At 40.7% G+C, this 16,339-nt stretch overlaps 8 protein-coding genes and 1 non-coding gene across 9 annotated transcripts; 5 read left to right on the top strand and 4 right to left on the bottom strand.

The window, feature by feature from the left end:
- Positions 1-26: 26 nt before the first annotated feature.
- RCM1 (rRNA (cytosine-C5-)-methyltransferase RCM1) lies at positions 27-1,424 on the bottom strand (the record flags this gene model as incomplete). The annotated part of the gene is made up of 1 exon (XM_002494411.1): positions 27-1,424. The coding sequence occupies one exon, from the start codon at positions 1,422-1,424 to the stop codon at positions 27-29; it is 1,398 nt and encodes a 465-aa protein (XP_002494456.1).
- Positions 1,425-1,760: 336 nt separating this feature from the next.
- On the top strand, positions 1,761-3,884 carry HDA1 (histone deacetylase HDA1; the record flags this gene model as incomplete). The annotated part of the gene is made up of 1 exon (XM_002494410.1): positions 1,761-3,884. The coding sequence occupies one exon, from the start codon at positions 1,761-1,763 to the stop codon at positions 3,882-3,884; it is 2,124 nt and encodes a 707-aa protein (XP_002494455.1).
- Positions 3,885-4,142: 258 nt separating this feature from the next.
- ZYRO0A01848g (Ark/Prk/Nak family serine/threonine-protein kinase) lies at positions 4,143-6,257 on the bottom strand (the record flags this gene model as incomplete). Its single annotated transcript, XM_002494409.1, has 1 exon — positions 4,143-6,257. One exon carries the CDS (start codon positions 6,255-6,257, stop codon positions 4,143-4,145), a length of 2,115 nt encoding a protein of 704 aa, XP_002494454.1.
- A 583-nt stretch (positions 6,258-6,840) lies between these two features.
- ZYRO0A01826r lies at positions 6,841-6,914 on the top strand. The gene has a single exon. It is a non-coding gene; the product is annotated as a tRNA-Ile (tRNA).
- A 243-nt stretch (positions 6,915-7,157) lies between these two features.
- Positions 7,158-8,288, top strand: ZYRO0A01804g (uncharacterized protein; the record flags this gene model as incomplete). Its single annotated transcript, XM_002494408.1, has 1 exon — positions 7,158-8,288. The coding sequence occupies one exon, from the start codon at positions 7,158-7,160 to the stop codon at positions 8,286-8,288; it is 1,131 nt and encodes a 376-aa protein (XP_002494453.1).
- Positions 8,289-8,465: 177 nt separating this feature from the next.
- ZYRO0A01782g (putative alanine--tRNA ligase) lies at positions 8,466-9,803 on the top strand (the record flags this gene model as incomplete). Its single annotated transcript, XM_002494407.1, has 1 exon — positions 8,466-9,803. The coding sequence occupies one exon, from the start codon at positions 8,466-8,468 to the stop codon at positions 9,801-9,803; it is 1,338 nt and encodes a 445-aa protein (XP_002494452.1).
- A 188-nt stretch (positions 9,804-9,991) lies between these two features.
- ZYRO0A01760g (tyrosine/serine/threonine protein phosphatase MSG5) lies at positions 9,992-10,990 on the bottom strand (the record flags this gene model as incomplete). The annotated part of the gene is made up of 1 exon (XM_002494406.1): positions 9,992-10,990. One exon carries the CDS (start codon positions 10,988-10,990, stop codon positions 9,992-9,994), a length of 999 nt encoding a protein of 332 aa, XP_002494451.1.
- Positions 10,991-11,609: 619 nt separating this feature from the next.
- On the bottom strand, positions 11,610-14,456 carry VAC7 (Vac7p; the record flags this gene model as incomplete). The annotated part of the gene is made up of 1 exon (XM_002494405.1): positions 11,610-14,456. One exon carries the CDS (start codon positions 14,454-14,456, stop codon positions 11,610-11,612), a length of 2,847 nt encoding a protein of 948 aa, XP_002494450.1.
- Positions 14,457-15,372: 916 nt separating this feature from the next.
- On the top strand, positions 15,373-16,218 carry POR1 (porin POR1; the record flags this gene model as incomplete). Its single annotated transcript, XM_002494404.1, has 1 exon — positions 15,373-16,218. One exon carries the CDS (start codon positions 15,373-15,375, stop codon positions 16,216-16,218), a length of 846 nt encoding a protein of 281 aa, XP_002494449.1.
- Positions 16,219-16,339: the final 121 nt, after the last annotated feature.

Genomic DNA, 16,339 nt, shown 5'->3' with positions numbered 1-16,339 from the left:
ACACAACAAATCTACACTAGATGAACTTACCTTTGAAAGCATACGGCAAAGAATCCGATACCTCCGTCTTCTCGAGGTAAAGCCCTAATACAACTTTCTGCCAAAAGTTGGCATTTTGGTTTATCATCTCTGAATACCTCCTCGAATTCTTCTGCTATGCCTCTACGTGGCCAGGTGGGCACAACTTCAGATCTTGGTGATAGCTGCCACCCCCATTCCTTAACTTTACTGTCCAGTAGCAAATCTATTACAACTCTTTCGTTTTCTTCTGCATGCACTGAACAAGTGCTATAGACAATTTTCCTTGCATTAGGCATACTCATTGCGTGCTTAACCACTTGGAACTGGAATGATGAAAGCTTGCTTAGACGATCTTGTAACTTTTGATCTTGTGAATCATTCGAAGACTCCAAGGATTTACGTCCAAAGATACCGCTTCCTGAACAACTGGGATCGACAAGAGCAGCAGTAACATCTTCAAATTGGTCTGGTACCGCCAATCGGGTAAAATCACCCACATGAATCTTGACAAGAGATCCACAACCGGCTTGTGAAGTCATTTTTTGTAAAACCTTAGCTCTTGCGGGTTCTTTTTCGAATGCATGGATTTGTGCTTGTCCACCATTTGAGTCGCCTGCAGCACTTATAATGTGAGCCGCTAGATGCGTGGTCTTGTTACCAGGAGCGGCACATGCATCCATGACCACATCTTCCTTACCAGGATTCAAAATATGAGCTGGAAGACAGGATGCACGATCTTGAATTATAACCTTGCCCTGCTTATACAGATCATGGGAAGTGATCTTTTCACTTGGATGAATACCAAATAGATTCGGTACGTATTCGTCGTAGTATATGGATCCTGGAGACAATTGATCCCAATGATCAACACGATGTGGAAACTTCTTGTTCAGCTGTTCGACAACCACAGGAATGTCACACTTCAATGGATTGATTCTAATCCATCTTACCGGCGTCGCATCATCTCCATCATCTTGATCCACCAACTCCGATAACTCTTTAACCTTTAACTTTACTTTCAATTTGACCAACTCAGCATGTAACCTTGTCTTATATTTCAACACGTAGTCCTTTATAGGATGCTTTCCCATCTGAATCCTCTTTTGCTTCGATATCAAAAGGTCATGACACAATAACATTATCGTTAACCTCGAGAATGCTGGTTTGCCCTTCTTCTGTGGAATAGTCTTCAGGATCCCAGATTTATGCATTATCCTTTCCAGATACATTCTGTACTTCCAACAAGATGCTACCACTGCATAGATGTGCTTAGGATTATTCTTAACCTTGTACTTAGTACAAGTCTTCAGCACATTGCTCTGCAATGAACCTGACAACTTGCCCTTCTTCTCCTCGGCTTCCAAGTATTCTAGAATCCACGTAGAGTCCCTGTAGAAATCCATCACGGTGAATTGGATGAAAGAGCCCAAGTTACGATCTAACGTGCCTTCTTACTTCTTATTTACGTTTTTGAATCGAGCTCATCGATTTTTTCCACTATTGAATTTTTTTTTTCTCGTTACCACGGACTTTTCAGATAAAGTTTCACCAATACTAGTGAAGTACTTCGAGCAGCTTGGTAGTCAAATAGATCTATACAGGTACTGCAGGAAGGTCTGTTTGTAGTGGGAAATCTCGGAATTCTCATAGGTTTGAATAGGTTTCTATCGGCAGCTTGAATTTAACTGAGTTACGTTTCCATAAATTGATAGAACTCACACAACAAAGAATTAATACTCATGAATACTGATAATCCAGTCAAGCAAGAGGATGAGGGCTCTAAACGCAAGCTAGAAGAGAGCCCAAATGGTCCAGTTGAAAAGAAACCTAATGTGGCAAGTGTAAGCAATGGTAGACAGAAGCGTCAAATCATTGTTCCCGCCTGTGAGCCCAAGATTCACTACACTCCATTAAAGACTGGTTTATGTTATGATGTGAGAATGAGGTATCACGCCAAAATTTTTACATCTTATTTTGAGTATATTGACCCACATCCTGAAGATCCAAGGAGAATTTATCGTATCTATAAAATTCTTGCGGAAAATGGGTTGATTAATGATCCTACACTAAGTGGTGAAGATGATATTGGCGAATTAATGCTTAAGATACCAGTTAGGGAAGCTACTGTGGAGGAGTTATTACAGGTGCATACTAAAGAACATCTAGAATTTATTGAGAAAACCTCGCAGATGAATCGTGAAGAACTTTTGAAGGAGACAGAGACTGGTGATTCCGTTTATTTCAATAGTGATTCTTATTCTGCAGCTAAATTGCCCTGCGGTGGTGCTATTGAAGCTTGTAAGGCAGTCGTGGAAGGACGAGTGAAAAACGCTTTAGCCGTTATTAGACCACCAGGTCATCATGCAGAACCTGAAATGGCTGGTGGATTTTGTCTTTTCAGTAACGTTGCAGTAGCAGCTCAAAACATTTTAAAAAACTACCCAGAGAGCGTAAGAAGAATTCTTATTTTGGATTGGGATATACATCATGGTAATGGTACACAAAAGGCATTTTACAACGACGACAGAGTGCTTTATATCTCATTGCATAGATTTGAATTAGGCAAATATTATCCAGGCACCATTCATGGTCAGTATGATCAAACTGGAGAGGGTAAAGGTGAAGGATTTAATTGTAACATTACATGGCCTGTGGGGGGTGTAGGTGATGCTGAGTACATGTTAGCTTTTGAACAAATTGTTATGCCTATGGCTCGTGAATACAGACCAGATCTGGTGATAATATCTTCAGGGTTTGATGCCGCTGATGGGGACACAATTGGTCAATGCCACGTGAGTCCTAGCTGTTATGGCCACATGACGCATATGCTCAAATCATTGGCCAGAGGCAACCTATGCGTGGCCCTGGAAGGTGGTTACAACTTGGATGCTATAGCAACCAGTGCTTTGAGTGTGGCTAAGATATTGATAGGCGAACCACCAGAGGAATTGCCTGATCCTTCTAAGAATCCTAAGTTGGAGGCCATTGAAATGATAGATAAAGTAATACATGTCCAATCCAAATATTGGAAATGTTTCAGAAGACTTGGCAATTCAGGTTGTAATTTTAAGGAGCCAGTCACAGAATCGTTAATAACCAAAAATTTCCCTTTACAAAAGGCTATACGTCAAGAACAATTCCATCAATTAGAAAAAGAATACGGTTTTGTCACCTTACCTGTGCCTAAGCTAGAACTCCCCGAAGATACAGTCTTGTGCTCTCCCGACGTCTTCCAGGAATCAACGGTTATAATCTTTGTGCATGATACGCCCGAGATTTGGGCCAAAAGAGACGTAATAACTGGTATGATAGATCCTTCTACGTCCATCACCGTGGACTCTCCACTAGATTTCATTAAATGGTCGCTGGCACGCAAATACGGTGTGATAGATGTGAACATTCCTCAATCACTTTTCGAACAGGACAATTATTCAGCTATGATAACTTCTCAAGAGGTATTAATTTACTTATGGGATAATTTCGTGAAATATTTCCCGTCCTTATCGAAAGTAGCATTTGTAGGTGTTGGTGATGCTTATTCTGGTATCGTACATTTATTGGGCCATAGAGATACCAGATCAGTGGTTAAGGCCGTCATAAACTTCGTTGGAAGGAAACAGCTAAAACCTTTGGTACCACTTGTTGATGAATCGCTAGGAGATTGGTATTTCAAGAACTCACTAGTCTTTTCGGATAGAAATAATCCTTGTTGGGTTGATAACGAGAATAAAAAACCAAGAAGGAAATTTGGTAGAGTTTTAAGGTGTGAGAGTGATGGTATAAACAATAATATGGAGGAAAGGTTTGATGAAGCAACGGATTTTATTCTGGATTCATTTGAAGAATGGAGTGACAGTGAATAGAAGAAAAAAAAAAAAAAGATGTTAATGCCAAAAAGTTTAAAAAAATGAGCATTTTCACGCTTAATCGTACATGTAGTAATGATTGTAATAAAAATAATGCTAATAGTACAGAAGTACCTTGAAAGTTTTTGATAGTTTCTATGAAGTTTATGCTACAAGATTGAATAGATCACAAGAAAATCCTATAATGATTAGTCTTGTCACGATTCGAATGTCTATTTCAAACAGCTAAAGTTATAAAGCACCTGAAATCTTTTTCTAAACATCGGTTTCTATTGTGTCAACATTCGAATCCATTACTGCATCCTTAACTTCATTTAGCAAAACTTCGGGCTCTTTCCTTTTACCTGAAAGGAAGGCTGGTTTAGGAGGTTTTTTAGGTCTCAAATGCTCAGGTTTAGGTGGAGGTGGAGGTGGTTTGGATTTAGATTCCGATTTTCCATTAACTGAGGATGGAGTCTTGATGCTCCTGGTGGTTGACTTGCCATTCTCCACGTTGGAAGTAGTCTTCCTGAGACCATTCTCTGAAAATGATGATGTTGTCGTTCTTATATTAACAATTTCGGAAGTACTTTTGTTCTTTGGCGAATCCTCTGCTGCTTTGAGTAATGATTGAACCTTTTTCTGGATAGACTCCTTTGTATCTGGGTTGCTCTTAATCCTTGCTAGAGAATCGGGCGTAGTTGGAACGTTTGCACCCCCAGTTGGACTTCTTTGTCCTATTGGCGAAGAATTGAAAGAATTGAAACTATTACGCTTGTTAGGATCATCGCGTCTGTTAGACAAGGCAATCAAGTTCTCTAGGATTTCCTCATCAGCCGGTTTCTTGCGAGCAGCACTCTTGAAATCCAGACTGGAAGATCTGGGTCTTGAATCATGGTCTGCATTTTGTGCTGGCAACGAACGAGTAGAAGAAACCGCTGATGGATGTAAGTAAGGCTTTGAAGTTGTTATAGATCCCGCATCAGATGTTTGAGTTTCAGAATCCACGTAGTTAAATGGCCTATCTTTTATTGTCTCTGGGCCAGTATTGACTGCACTTGTGATTACACCACCATCCTTCCCTGGACCAGTAGAGAAACCATCCGTTGGCAATGTGCTAGCTCTGTTAAAAGGCGGCAGTATGCCAGAGGACATATCTTGGCTACCCATTGGTACAGGTCCCGCCACTTGAGCAGGTCCCAGCTGAGTAGGTACCACCATTGGATTTGCTGCACCTGGGAAAATATTACCACCAGTACTGATACCAGATCTTGTTTTTGCCATGATGGGCATAGGTTGAGGAGTCACCCCTACGGGCATACCATTAGCACCCAAGGACTGTGCTGGCGTTAAAGGAGCCACTTGTGCAGGAGGAGCCATAAAGGTATTGGTATTCACCATAGATACAGGTGGAGTAATGAAAGAAGTACTCGTATTCGTATGTTGCATGGCTCTCAATAGATAAAAATTTCTCATGGGGCTACTGACTCCCTGCATCCTAGACACCTCTTCCAGAACTTGACAGATATTAGGTCTCTGCATGGGTTGTTGGGATAACATCCAACTGATCAAATTTTTTAGACGGTCACTGTAAATGGGATGAGCCAAGAATTGATATCTTGAGTGCAAAATGGCTTGATCACCACCTTTTTCAAAAGGTGTGGTATAATAACAGAGTTTGTAGAGGAAAATCCCTAGGGCCCAAATATCTGATTTTTCATCAATTGCTTGACAACGATAGAGATCGATCATTTCCGGAGATCTGTATTGAGCTGTAGTGTTCTTTAGAATATCATGTTGCACAAAGGCAAATTCTTGAGGGTTTCTTGGTGGACGAATAGGACCACTTACAGATCCAAAATCGCAAACTTTGTATTCACCATCAGCGGAAATCAGAACATTTTCAATCTTTATATCACGGTGTATCAGTGGGGGTTGTAAAGCATGCATAGCGGCAATACCTTGAGTCACCTGGCTCATAATGTTCAGAATTTCATATTCCTTCAATCTGTTTTGTAACCTAGTATTCATAAAATCTATCAATCCACCTGCAGTACAAAATTCCATTAATAAAAACACTTCGTAAGTACCATTTTGTAAGAGAGATCTTGCAGCATGCGAATCGATATAACAAACCACATGCTTACTACCCTTCAAAAGTTTCATAGCGTTGACTTCTGCTCTCAGAGCATTTAATCCAGCCTTCTCAGGAATTATAACTCTTTTCAAACATACTTTATTGGTTCCAGTGGGCGTATCAGCAGGAAACATCTCGGCTGAATAAACTTGAGCAAACCCACCACTTGCAATATACTTCAAAATCTTTGCATGATGAGTTCCGACAGATAATACAGTACCAGGGGTATATGTAGGAATTTCGGGATGATTCATCTACAATAATATCAATTTGGATCCGACTGTGTCGATTTGAAAGGATGAAAAAGAATAGAATTGGAGATGATATTAGAGGCGTACAAAAGCTGGAAAAAGGACACTCGAATAATTGACGCTTAGCTCAAAATATAAAGACCTTCCACGACCACCAAAACTCTTGTAGGATCCTTTTATCTTCGATTACAGTTCTTGTTTTTGTAATAGATATGAGTTTTTCAAAGAAAGGAGAAGCTCTGCGGCTTCCCTTTGATGTTTAACAAAGACAAGAGAATGGTCGATGAAAACAATCCAACAAGATTATTGACGATTGAGCTGAAGGTGGATCAGCCCACATAGTTCACGCTGAAGAGTACGACTACGAGAGTTACAGGGGCGGAGTTTTCCCAGATTCGATCTGCAAGATCTACCTACATGTTTCAGTTCTGCTCGAACTACTTCGAGGAGACTTCAAATGGCTCTAAGGTGACTTAGATGAAGAGGACACACCTTAGTGGGAATGGATTCGATATATGTTATCATTTGATAACTCTGTGCAAATTTGAAATTGGCCGTCATAATCGACGGAAAACAACAATTAAGAGGTCTCTTGGCCCAGTTGGTTAAGGCACCGTGCTAATAACGCGGGGATCAGCGGTTCGAACCCGCTAGAGACCATTCTTTTTCTGTTCTTTTTAAATTTTTCGATCAAACAAAGGTTGTAAATAATTTCCTCCAAAGGATCCTGAAGTCTTTTCAATTACCAACCAGCTCACTCTAATTTATCCAACATCTCTTCCCCTTCTCCACCTGCTTCTCTTCGAGATTGAAAAATTTCAAGACTCCGAAAGCTTATCGCTTACCAGCTCATCTCAACCATTCATTGATCAAAAATACCCGTCTCCAGATTCATTGAAGAAGATGAGTTATTCACTTGTGAATTCTGAGTCATTTGGGAATAACAACTGGTGTTTGAATCTTCAACCTGCCTACCAACATTCGCTTTTGGCCAGTTTAAGCAATGGTCAAGTTCATCAATTAGATTGGCAAACTGGCAAATCTATTGCACACATAAAAACAGGGGAAGTCGCTGTGAACAAGCTGAAGCTCATTAATAATGATCATGAAAATGAATCTACTTATGCTACTGCTACTATGGGTGCTGTCAAAATATGGGATATAAGATCTAATAACTGTTTGGCAACTATTTCTAATGATAAAAATGCACCTTTTCTGTCATTAGATTCTCGTCATAATATGTTAGCATGTGGTACAGAATTAAGTGGATCAGATGCAGAACTACATATCTATGATGTTAGAAAATGGGATTCGCCGCTTAGATCGCTAGTGGATTCACATCACGATGATATTACCGATATTGCATTCCATCCAAGTGACCCCAATGTACTCATGAGTGGATCTACTGATGGGTATACAAACATTTACGATTTAAGACAAGCAGAAGAAGAGGATGCATTGCATCAGGTAATAAATTTTGCGTCGATTCATTCTTGCGGTTGGTTAGCACCAAGGAGAATATTCACCCTCTCTCACATGGAAACATTTTCCATTCACGAATTGAACGATAAATCTGATGAAGCTAAAGAACCTCGTCCAGTAGAATTTAATGATGTTCGTGAATCCTGGGGGTGTGATTACGTCGTTGATATTCATCCTGGATACGTGGCTTGTGGTAATTCACAAGAAGGTATCGGTAAACTACGTATTTTGCCTTTCCAAGGTGAACAGGTAGATACTAATAATGCGATTGATATTAATGCTGCACACGGTGATGAAGTCGTAAGAGACGTCTTTGTTCCTGCCCGTAATTCTAAATTACTCTACTCATGTGGTGAAGATGGTAGCGTCAAAACATGGGAGAACAAATCAGGACCCTTGAATGTTACTGACGAGTTCTGGGATTACTCCCAACTGTTGAATGTGTTGGATGAACAACCTGTTGTCGTCGAAGAACCAAAGGAAACCAAGCATAGCAAGAAGAAGCATAGCAAGAGCAAGAAAAGCAACAAGCAACGTTTTAAACCATACTAATTTATATCAGTCAGCATATATAATTCCAATTATGAAAAGACTGACAGGTTCACACCTGAGTCATGTTGATAATGTTGCAAGGTAAATATGTGTAAGTTGAAAAAGTTAGTCTTCTGTTCAATGAAAGTACTCCAAACTAGGCAAGTTCTCAAGCATTAACGATCGTAAGTCACTTGAATGGTTACGGAATCATTAACAAGACCAACAACCGTTGGTGCATTGGCCTGTCAACGTAATTCTTTCCTGTTTAACGGGTTTAAAACTACTGTTATCTCTTGTGAACCGGTTAAGGGGAAACCAAAAGATCCCGTCAAGTATTTGGTAGAATTACATGATACGATTCTTTTCCCTGAAGGTGGCGGTCAACCAAGTGATTCAGGATATCTAAAATGTTCAAATGACAGGATTCCCGTTTCATACGTTTCGAGAGTCGGATTACATGCTAAGCACCATGTGGGACAATACATAGATCCGGGGACTACAGTTGAAGTGGAAGTTGATCAAAGTAAAAGAGTTGATTATATGCAACAGCATACAGGTCAACATCTGCTGAGTGCAATCTTAGAATCAGAACCTTATAAATTGGATACATTATCATGGTCGATGGGTGGTGTAATTTCAGCTAAAAAGCCAACTTTGGAAATCAATGATTATTTCAATTACATTGAATTACCACGTAAATTGACATCACAAGAAATTGAACAAGTTTCTCATAAGGTAAATGAACTTATTTCGATTAATCCACAACAAATTTCTGTCATTGAAAGAACACCAGAAGCGCATGGAGATGTACAGACTTCAAAGATTCCAGACGACTACGACCTGGAAAAAGGTGTATTAAGAACGATCCACATTGGTGAAATTGATTCTAATCCATGTTGTGGAACTCATTTACAAAGGACTAACCAAATTGGATCAATTTTAATTTCACCGAATCAAACAAATATAAGAGGATCGAATTCAAGGTTATATTTTATGTGTGGTAATCGTGTGGTCAACTATGGTATGGCGGTTAATAAATTGGTAGGTACAGCAAAGAGTTCACTAAGCTGTTTGGAATCTGAAATTCCTGAAAAGATCGATAGACAAAGGGACTTGATTCAAAAATCTAGTAAAAGAGAACAATTCTGGATTAAAGAATTGGCTTCATATGAATCTGATAGATTATTAGCCAAAGTAAAGGAAGCTGGTAAGGCATTCTTACTAAAGGATGAATATGGTACTTTAGAGTTTTTATTACAGGTTTTCAAAGAATTTACCAATAAATTGGGCAAGACTCCAAATGAATATCAATTAGTATTATGTGGACGTGAAAAATCAACAGAATCTGGATCAGTATTGATTGTTTCGGAGTCTGGTGAAAAAATTTCTACCATTGCAGCTTCGCTATCTGGTGTGGTCCCAACTCTAAAAGGTGGTGGTGGTAAGAAGGGCGGTAAATGGCAAGGTAAAATTGTTAAATTTACCGAGAACGACTGGAAATCTGTTAAAAATTATTTAGAAACAGAATTCTAAGAGTTCACTCTTATATGGTATACTTTATTTATTTTATAACACACGGTTCCTCCCTTAATTTAAATAATCCTTACACACAGCAGGTTGAGTTGGTTAAATTCACAATGTTACGTATAAACCGGCCTGCAGATTAACATAACAAATTTCAATTAACCCCACCAATCGCATTAACCTTTTACAACCTTCACTCACTCCCTTTCACTTACCACAGTAGTACTGCTACACGTACTAGCTGATGATAAATTAGTTTTAAAATATTCACCCGGGGTTCTTGGCGTAGTCTCTTGAGAGAATGATGAAATCAAACGACTCTCACTATCAAGTGTCTCCCCCCATTCCATTAATTGGAATATTAATCCCATATTTGGACTAATATCAAGTGCTACTGACTTCAGTTTCTCGTAAGCATCATTAAGCGGCAGTTTTTCATATCTCATGATATAAGCGACTATTAATGAAGCTGATCTTGAAACACCACATTGACAATGAATTAGCACACGCAGACCACGCTGTTGTGCTAAATGAATCGTTTCCGTTAAAATCGGAAGTTCATCAATGATTCTAGTATTATGAGTCCACGGTACTCGTACGTATTCCACACCGCTACCTCGATGTATTAACGGTCCCAAATCTGCAATTTCAGCGGCTACATTGATCACGAGATCAAACTTGAGAGCCTGTTCTAATGTTGGTTCAGAATACAGATACACATTTGGTGAAACTACGCAAAGAGGTCCATCCGGGTAAGCATTCCCAGCATTCTCGGCAGAGGAAGGACCCACACCGGACTTTTCCACATCTTCGTCAAAACTTTTCTTACGCGGCAGAACCCACATTTGTTTACTTGATGCAGGCGGTTCCAACTCCGTAGTCTTGACAGAAAGAGACAGAGAATGGACCCTGTGCAAGCGAGGACCATTACCATTATTACTATTGTTATTCCCGTTGGAATTAGCATTCCTTCGCTGTGTATATATGGCGGCATCACTTCTACGACTCATCAATGGAGTTGGTCTCCTAAATTTGGTATCACCAAGACCGACGGGTCTTGGTATTGGTGTGTCTTGTAGTCCTGTTGTAGTTCTTGCTGCTGTCGCTGTAGATGGTTTGCTAATGTTCAGTGAGAGATTCTTAGTATTTTTTGCTTGAAAAGACCTCGGCGACCGTGCCGGATCCTGTGCTGACATGATGATTGACGGTGTGTTGTGTGTATAGGTATCGGTTTATAGATCAGCCCGACTTACTACTACTGAAGCGGCAAAAAAACAGAAGACAGTCCAGTAGTAAGGGAGCAGTTCTGTGCAATAGTTCTTGTTGTAGCAGTGGCAGTGGTGGTGGCGGTGGTAGTTGCAGTTGCAGTTGCAGTTGCAGTTGAACTAACGGTGCATATGTGTTGTGTATGTGCGCATCGCTATTTTGAATCGTCATTAGCCAGCTGCTTATATTTGTGCGAACATATTGTATTCCGAGATGAAACTCGGTCGCTGCTTAATTTAGCGGATTCCCAGCGAGATCCCAGTACAGATACCGTAGGGCCGGGAACGGAATGAAGAAAGAACCGCACAGGGGAAAAAAAATATTCCGTTCGGATGGAAATATTATGCCCGCCGTCCGCCTGTGTCTTAGGAAGTGAAAAATGCAAAAATAAAAATAGGAAGCGGGAGATAAGGAATGTGTAGCCCTACGCTAGGGTCAGTGAGAGAACATTAGTAGGGCTAGGGTGAGAAGTAGGGCCAGGAATTTAGGGCTTAAATGATGTTTTGGCTCTTCTTTAACAGTTGAGGATTCTCTAGATCATACAATACCCTAGGGCGAGGCCTTAACTTCTGTATGAGATTGCACTGGGACTGATTTAGCACCACCATAGGGAACTTTGTATCGCATATTGCCTCTGACTATCAATTGGTAGTCGTGTTTTATGATGTTTTTCCATTTGGAAACGTCATCTTCAAGCTGCTTTGGCTTTAACCTTAAAAGTGCAAGTGTATCGCTCTCTTGTTGTTGTTTGGCTCCGGGATCCAAAAGTTTTATACTAGAAATACCGACATCATAATCCCTTTTTAATAGCACATTCCCGTGAAATCTTAAAGGTGTTTCTAACATGTATGCAGTCCCCAATAAGACTGTTTCCTTTTGGTTTGGCGGGTCATCGTCATCGTCATCGTCACCTATAGTACTGCTGCCAGCACGGTATTTTATTCCGTCTTCTTGCACGTGAGAAGATTTGGCAAAAATGTCCAGATCCACGTTTTGAACATCAATTGAGAGAAAACCAGGGTTTAGAGCGCTGACGGTAACGTCGAATATGAGTTCATCAGCGCTTGATAATACGTTATCGATTAAAACGATGTTGAAATCCTGCAATTCTTTGTTTGAAGCCAGTAAGAATCCGAGAACGAAACCTACTGTAAGTAGCATGCAGGTAACGCACGAAAAATATATGAAACTCTTGAATTTTGCCCATGATGTTTTCCTTGTGTAAAAATTGTGAGGTGAATAGCCTAATGTAGTTCTTGCATGGTGTGTTTTTGGCTTCAGCGGAGTATACTCGTTCGCATATGGTAAGTTTCCCCCATAAGGTGCGTTCAAATATGTGGTATTACCGTTACTCTGGTGGTTATGGCTGCCGTTATTATTGTTAGGGTTGTTATTGTTTTCCAAATCTTCACCATCTTCTTCGTAGTCCGATATTTGTGGACGTGCTTCTAAATTACCATGATGGTTGTAGAAGAACATGGATTGGATATCGTCTCCATCGACGTCGCCGCCATATTCCGCAGCGGCTGCTGCTGCTGCTGCTGCTTCCGCTTCTTCCTGGATTGTACTTTGTTGATCATCAATACCACCTAAATCATGACCTAATCGTTTTGTATCTTGACTCGGATGCTGTTCGATGTAATCCTCCAAGTTGACATCGTCAGGTACTCCGCTATAACGTCTTAATGGTGCGCCGTTTGCATCAAAAATTTTGGAAGCAGTAGTGCGAAGCTTTCTCTTAAATCCGGTTGGCTCAGGTTTAGCTCTTGGAACCCCCATGTGGGACGCTGACACGTGCCTCAGAGTTGAATTGGATATTGAAGGCTTGCGTGATAGCTGCTGCTGTGGTTGTGGCAGTTGCTGTGGATACTGTTGTGGTTGTTGCGGTAGCTGCGGGAGTTGCGGGAGTTGGGGTTGTTGTGGTTGTTGAGGCCCTGTATTAGTTCTCGATGATGGTACTGGTGCAACTGCAGAATTGCCCTTCGCTAATGATACCAATGACATTCGTTTATCTGGACTTCTTGGCTCCGATGAAAACGATTTGACACTCTGTAAATCGACAGGGCCTCTTTGGTTTTGTCTGGCAAAAGATTTGACGCTGTTTAAATCATCAGTGGAAGAGTGGGCGGTAATGCCTGTACCTGTATTAGCGATGGGGCTAGGAGTTGGCGCTACAGCCGAAAATGGCATTGATGGATTTGCTGGAAGTGCACTGAGACTTGTATGCCTTGTACTCTTAAGTCGATTCAAAAGCTTTGCATTGTTATTTAGGACCGGTACACTCATCTTACTAGCAACACCATGCTGTGCGGAATCTGGATATTTGTTATAGCTATTGTCATTGATAGAGTTGTTGCCAACACCGCTGGGAACGGCATTTTTAGTTGAATTAGCTGCACTTTCATAAATAAAAGTCTCCTCAGAATCGCTAATATCATTTTCACCGACAGCTGACGCCAGTCTAGCCGCAAAGAAATCTGCCTTTGTTGGCTTATGCAACGAATCTGTATCCTCCTCGTTGTGGGCTGAGGCTGCTACATTGTCGGTGTGAGAATTTGTTGGATTTGTTGGTGCCCTTTCAGGTTCTTTACTTTCCTTTGGTTTACAACCGCCGCTCTTTTGCTTTTCGTTTTCCAATAAAATTTCCCTTGAATTCATCAACGGCAGTGATGGCCTTTGGATCATTGGAGGCCCCGCTAAATTGGCATTTTGTTTTGGCGGTGCAGGTGGTGCTGTTGCTGCCTTTGCGGAATGTGAAGATTGCGGAACCCTTTGATCTTGCTGCCCTCCAGCAGCCATCTGCGAAGGTTCCAAGTCGTCATTCCTACTTCTTCTCGACAGTTCAGACGTACTCAAGTTACCATTGTTGGGTAAACTTTCTTTCTTACCATCATTATTAATTAAAAGTGAACTCTTCTTGTTCTTCAAGGACTGAATCGCATGTGGCGATAATGGATTATGATCTATAAGATTAAAATTGGCCTCTGTAGCCGACGAAGGCTGATGTGTAGATGTCGCTGCATGAGCAGCTGCGTGCGCAGCTGCAAAATGTGCAGGTGAAATGTCTCTAAACGCTGTTGAACCATTCGTGCTCATATTAGTATTAGCATTACTACTACCGTTGTTAGCATTACTGTTCATATTGCTATTAGTAGAATTGACGTTATTGTTAGAAATACCAGAAACATTATTATTATCGTTCACATTATTATTACTGTTATTCATCCCTGTCATTGTCGTAGCTGTCGTAATATTATCGTAATCCATATTCCCATTTTCATTGGAATTCTCATTAGTCGTTATGCTCTGTGGTTGAATTGTCGATGGTAAAAGACTTTCACCGGGTGCTTCTACCGTTTCTGTTTCGACGGTGAGCTTGTGATCCTCATCGCTCATCTTTGTCTTACGATACTGCTTGTATTCTTCTTTTTTCCTGTCCCAATGTCAAGTCTCCCTTGAAATATAACTATAACAGAGATAAGTTTCTCCTCTACTTGTTATTAGTGTAAACTTTTTCTGGTTGTTCAAATCCTGAAGGGATGAAAACCTGTTGAAGGAGATGCGCGTATAGGTTTGTAAGTGAAAGGAGTTTGGACTCTCTTTATCGCCCTGTTCTTCTAGAATCTGCTTCCGTTGCTAGTAGTACTTTAAGTTCCTCTTGTAGTATGAGGGAGAGCAGAGAAGCACGTGATATGGAGATTAGTGACAGGATTACAGAATATTATTGAAAACAACTAAAGAAGTGGTTGAAATCCTCTAGATCTGTAACAGTTTGACAGATAGTTGTTAGTATTAACGACCATGGCCGATTGCTCTTACCTGGGGAAAGGCCGAGCTGAAATTCTAATTGGCAATGAATGTGATTTACGGGATGAGCCGTGCCGGTGTATTTGTTCTTCCGACCGGAATTAATCATAAAATCCGCGTCACGTGTTTTTCACGTGGTGTATGGTTACGTTTAACTGCCCAATGACGTCGCGTTAATTTCGCGTATGCCCAACAAAAAATTTACAGTATCCAACGGTTTGTCTCGTAACCGTTCAAATTGGACATGAAGAAAGACACGAAGCAATCGACATTGGAGGGGCTTTTTTATTACTACGGATCTTTACCTGCCTCGTAGTGAAATGTGTTTATGAGATAAATTGATTTATTACTTTAACCTCGTTTCGATTTCCTTCACAAGTAGAAAAGAAGAAGGCAAAAAAATAAAAAAAAGAATCTTTTGAATCTTTTCTTCTATCAATAAACACATAGACGCATATACCCAACGTACGCACACACACACACATACACACATAATCTCTTCACTATGGCTCCACCATTTTTCTCTGACATTGGCAAAGATATCAACGGTCTTTTGGGTAAAGATTTCTATCATGGTACCAATGCAGCTGTCGATGTGAGTACTGTCGCCAAGAACGGTGTTAAGTTCACTCTAAAGGCTAAGCAAGCCGTCAAGGATGGTCCTTTGTCTGCCAACGTTGAAACTAGAGTCTCTGACAAGGCTACTGGTTTGACTTTGACTCAAGGCTGGTCAAATGCCAACAACTTGAACACCAAGATTGAATTGGCAGACTTGACTCCAGGTTTGAAGAGTGAATTGGTGACCTCTTTGGTCCCAGGTGTTTCTAAGGCTGCTAAGTTGAACGTTAGCTTCGTTCAACCTTTCTTCACCGCTAGAGGTGCGTTCGATCTATTGAAGGGCCCATCCTTCGTCGGTGATTTGACTTTGGCTCACGAAGGTATCGTCGGTGGTGCTGAAATCGGTTACGATATCACTGGTGGCTCTTTGTCTCGTTATGCTGTTGCATTGGGTTACTCTGCTGGTGACTACTCTCTAGGTCTATCCACTAACAACGCTCAATTGACTACCGTTTCCTTCTTCCAGAACGTCAGCCCAATCTTGCAAGTTGGTGCCAAGGCCACTTCAGTTCCTAAGGAATTGACTAACGTCAACATCGAATTCGCTACTAAGTACTTGCCAGATGCTACTTCCCAAATCAAGACTAAGATTGCCGACTCTGGTATCGTTGCATTGGCTTACAAACAAGAATTGAGAACTGGTGTCACTTTGGGTGTTGGTGCTTCTTTCAACGCTCTGAACTTGGCTGAACCTGTTCACAAATTGGGTGGTTCTTTGTCATTCTCTGCTTAAACAGTTGAATGGACCGAATCGAATTAGACATATATAAATTCCATTCTATCATCAACTATTCTTGCTAAATCTTCTATATTAACGATAATATGAGATATTCCATTCATCTTTGATTCTTGCG

Source organism: Zygosaccharomyces rouxii, assembly GCF_000026365.1.
Source record: "Zygosaccharomyces rouxii strain CBS732 chromosome A complete sequence".
Classification (NCBI taxonomy): domain Eukaryota; kingdom Fungi; phylum Ascomycota; class Saccharomycetes; order Saccharomycetales; family Saccharomycetaceae; genus Zygosaccharomyces; species Zygosaccharomyces rouxii.
The sequence above is the reverse complement of the archived record's forward strand: the minus strand, read 5'-3'. Positions and strand labels throughout refer to the sequence as shown.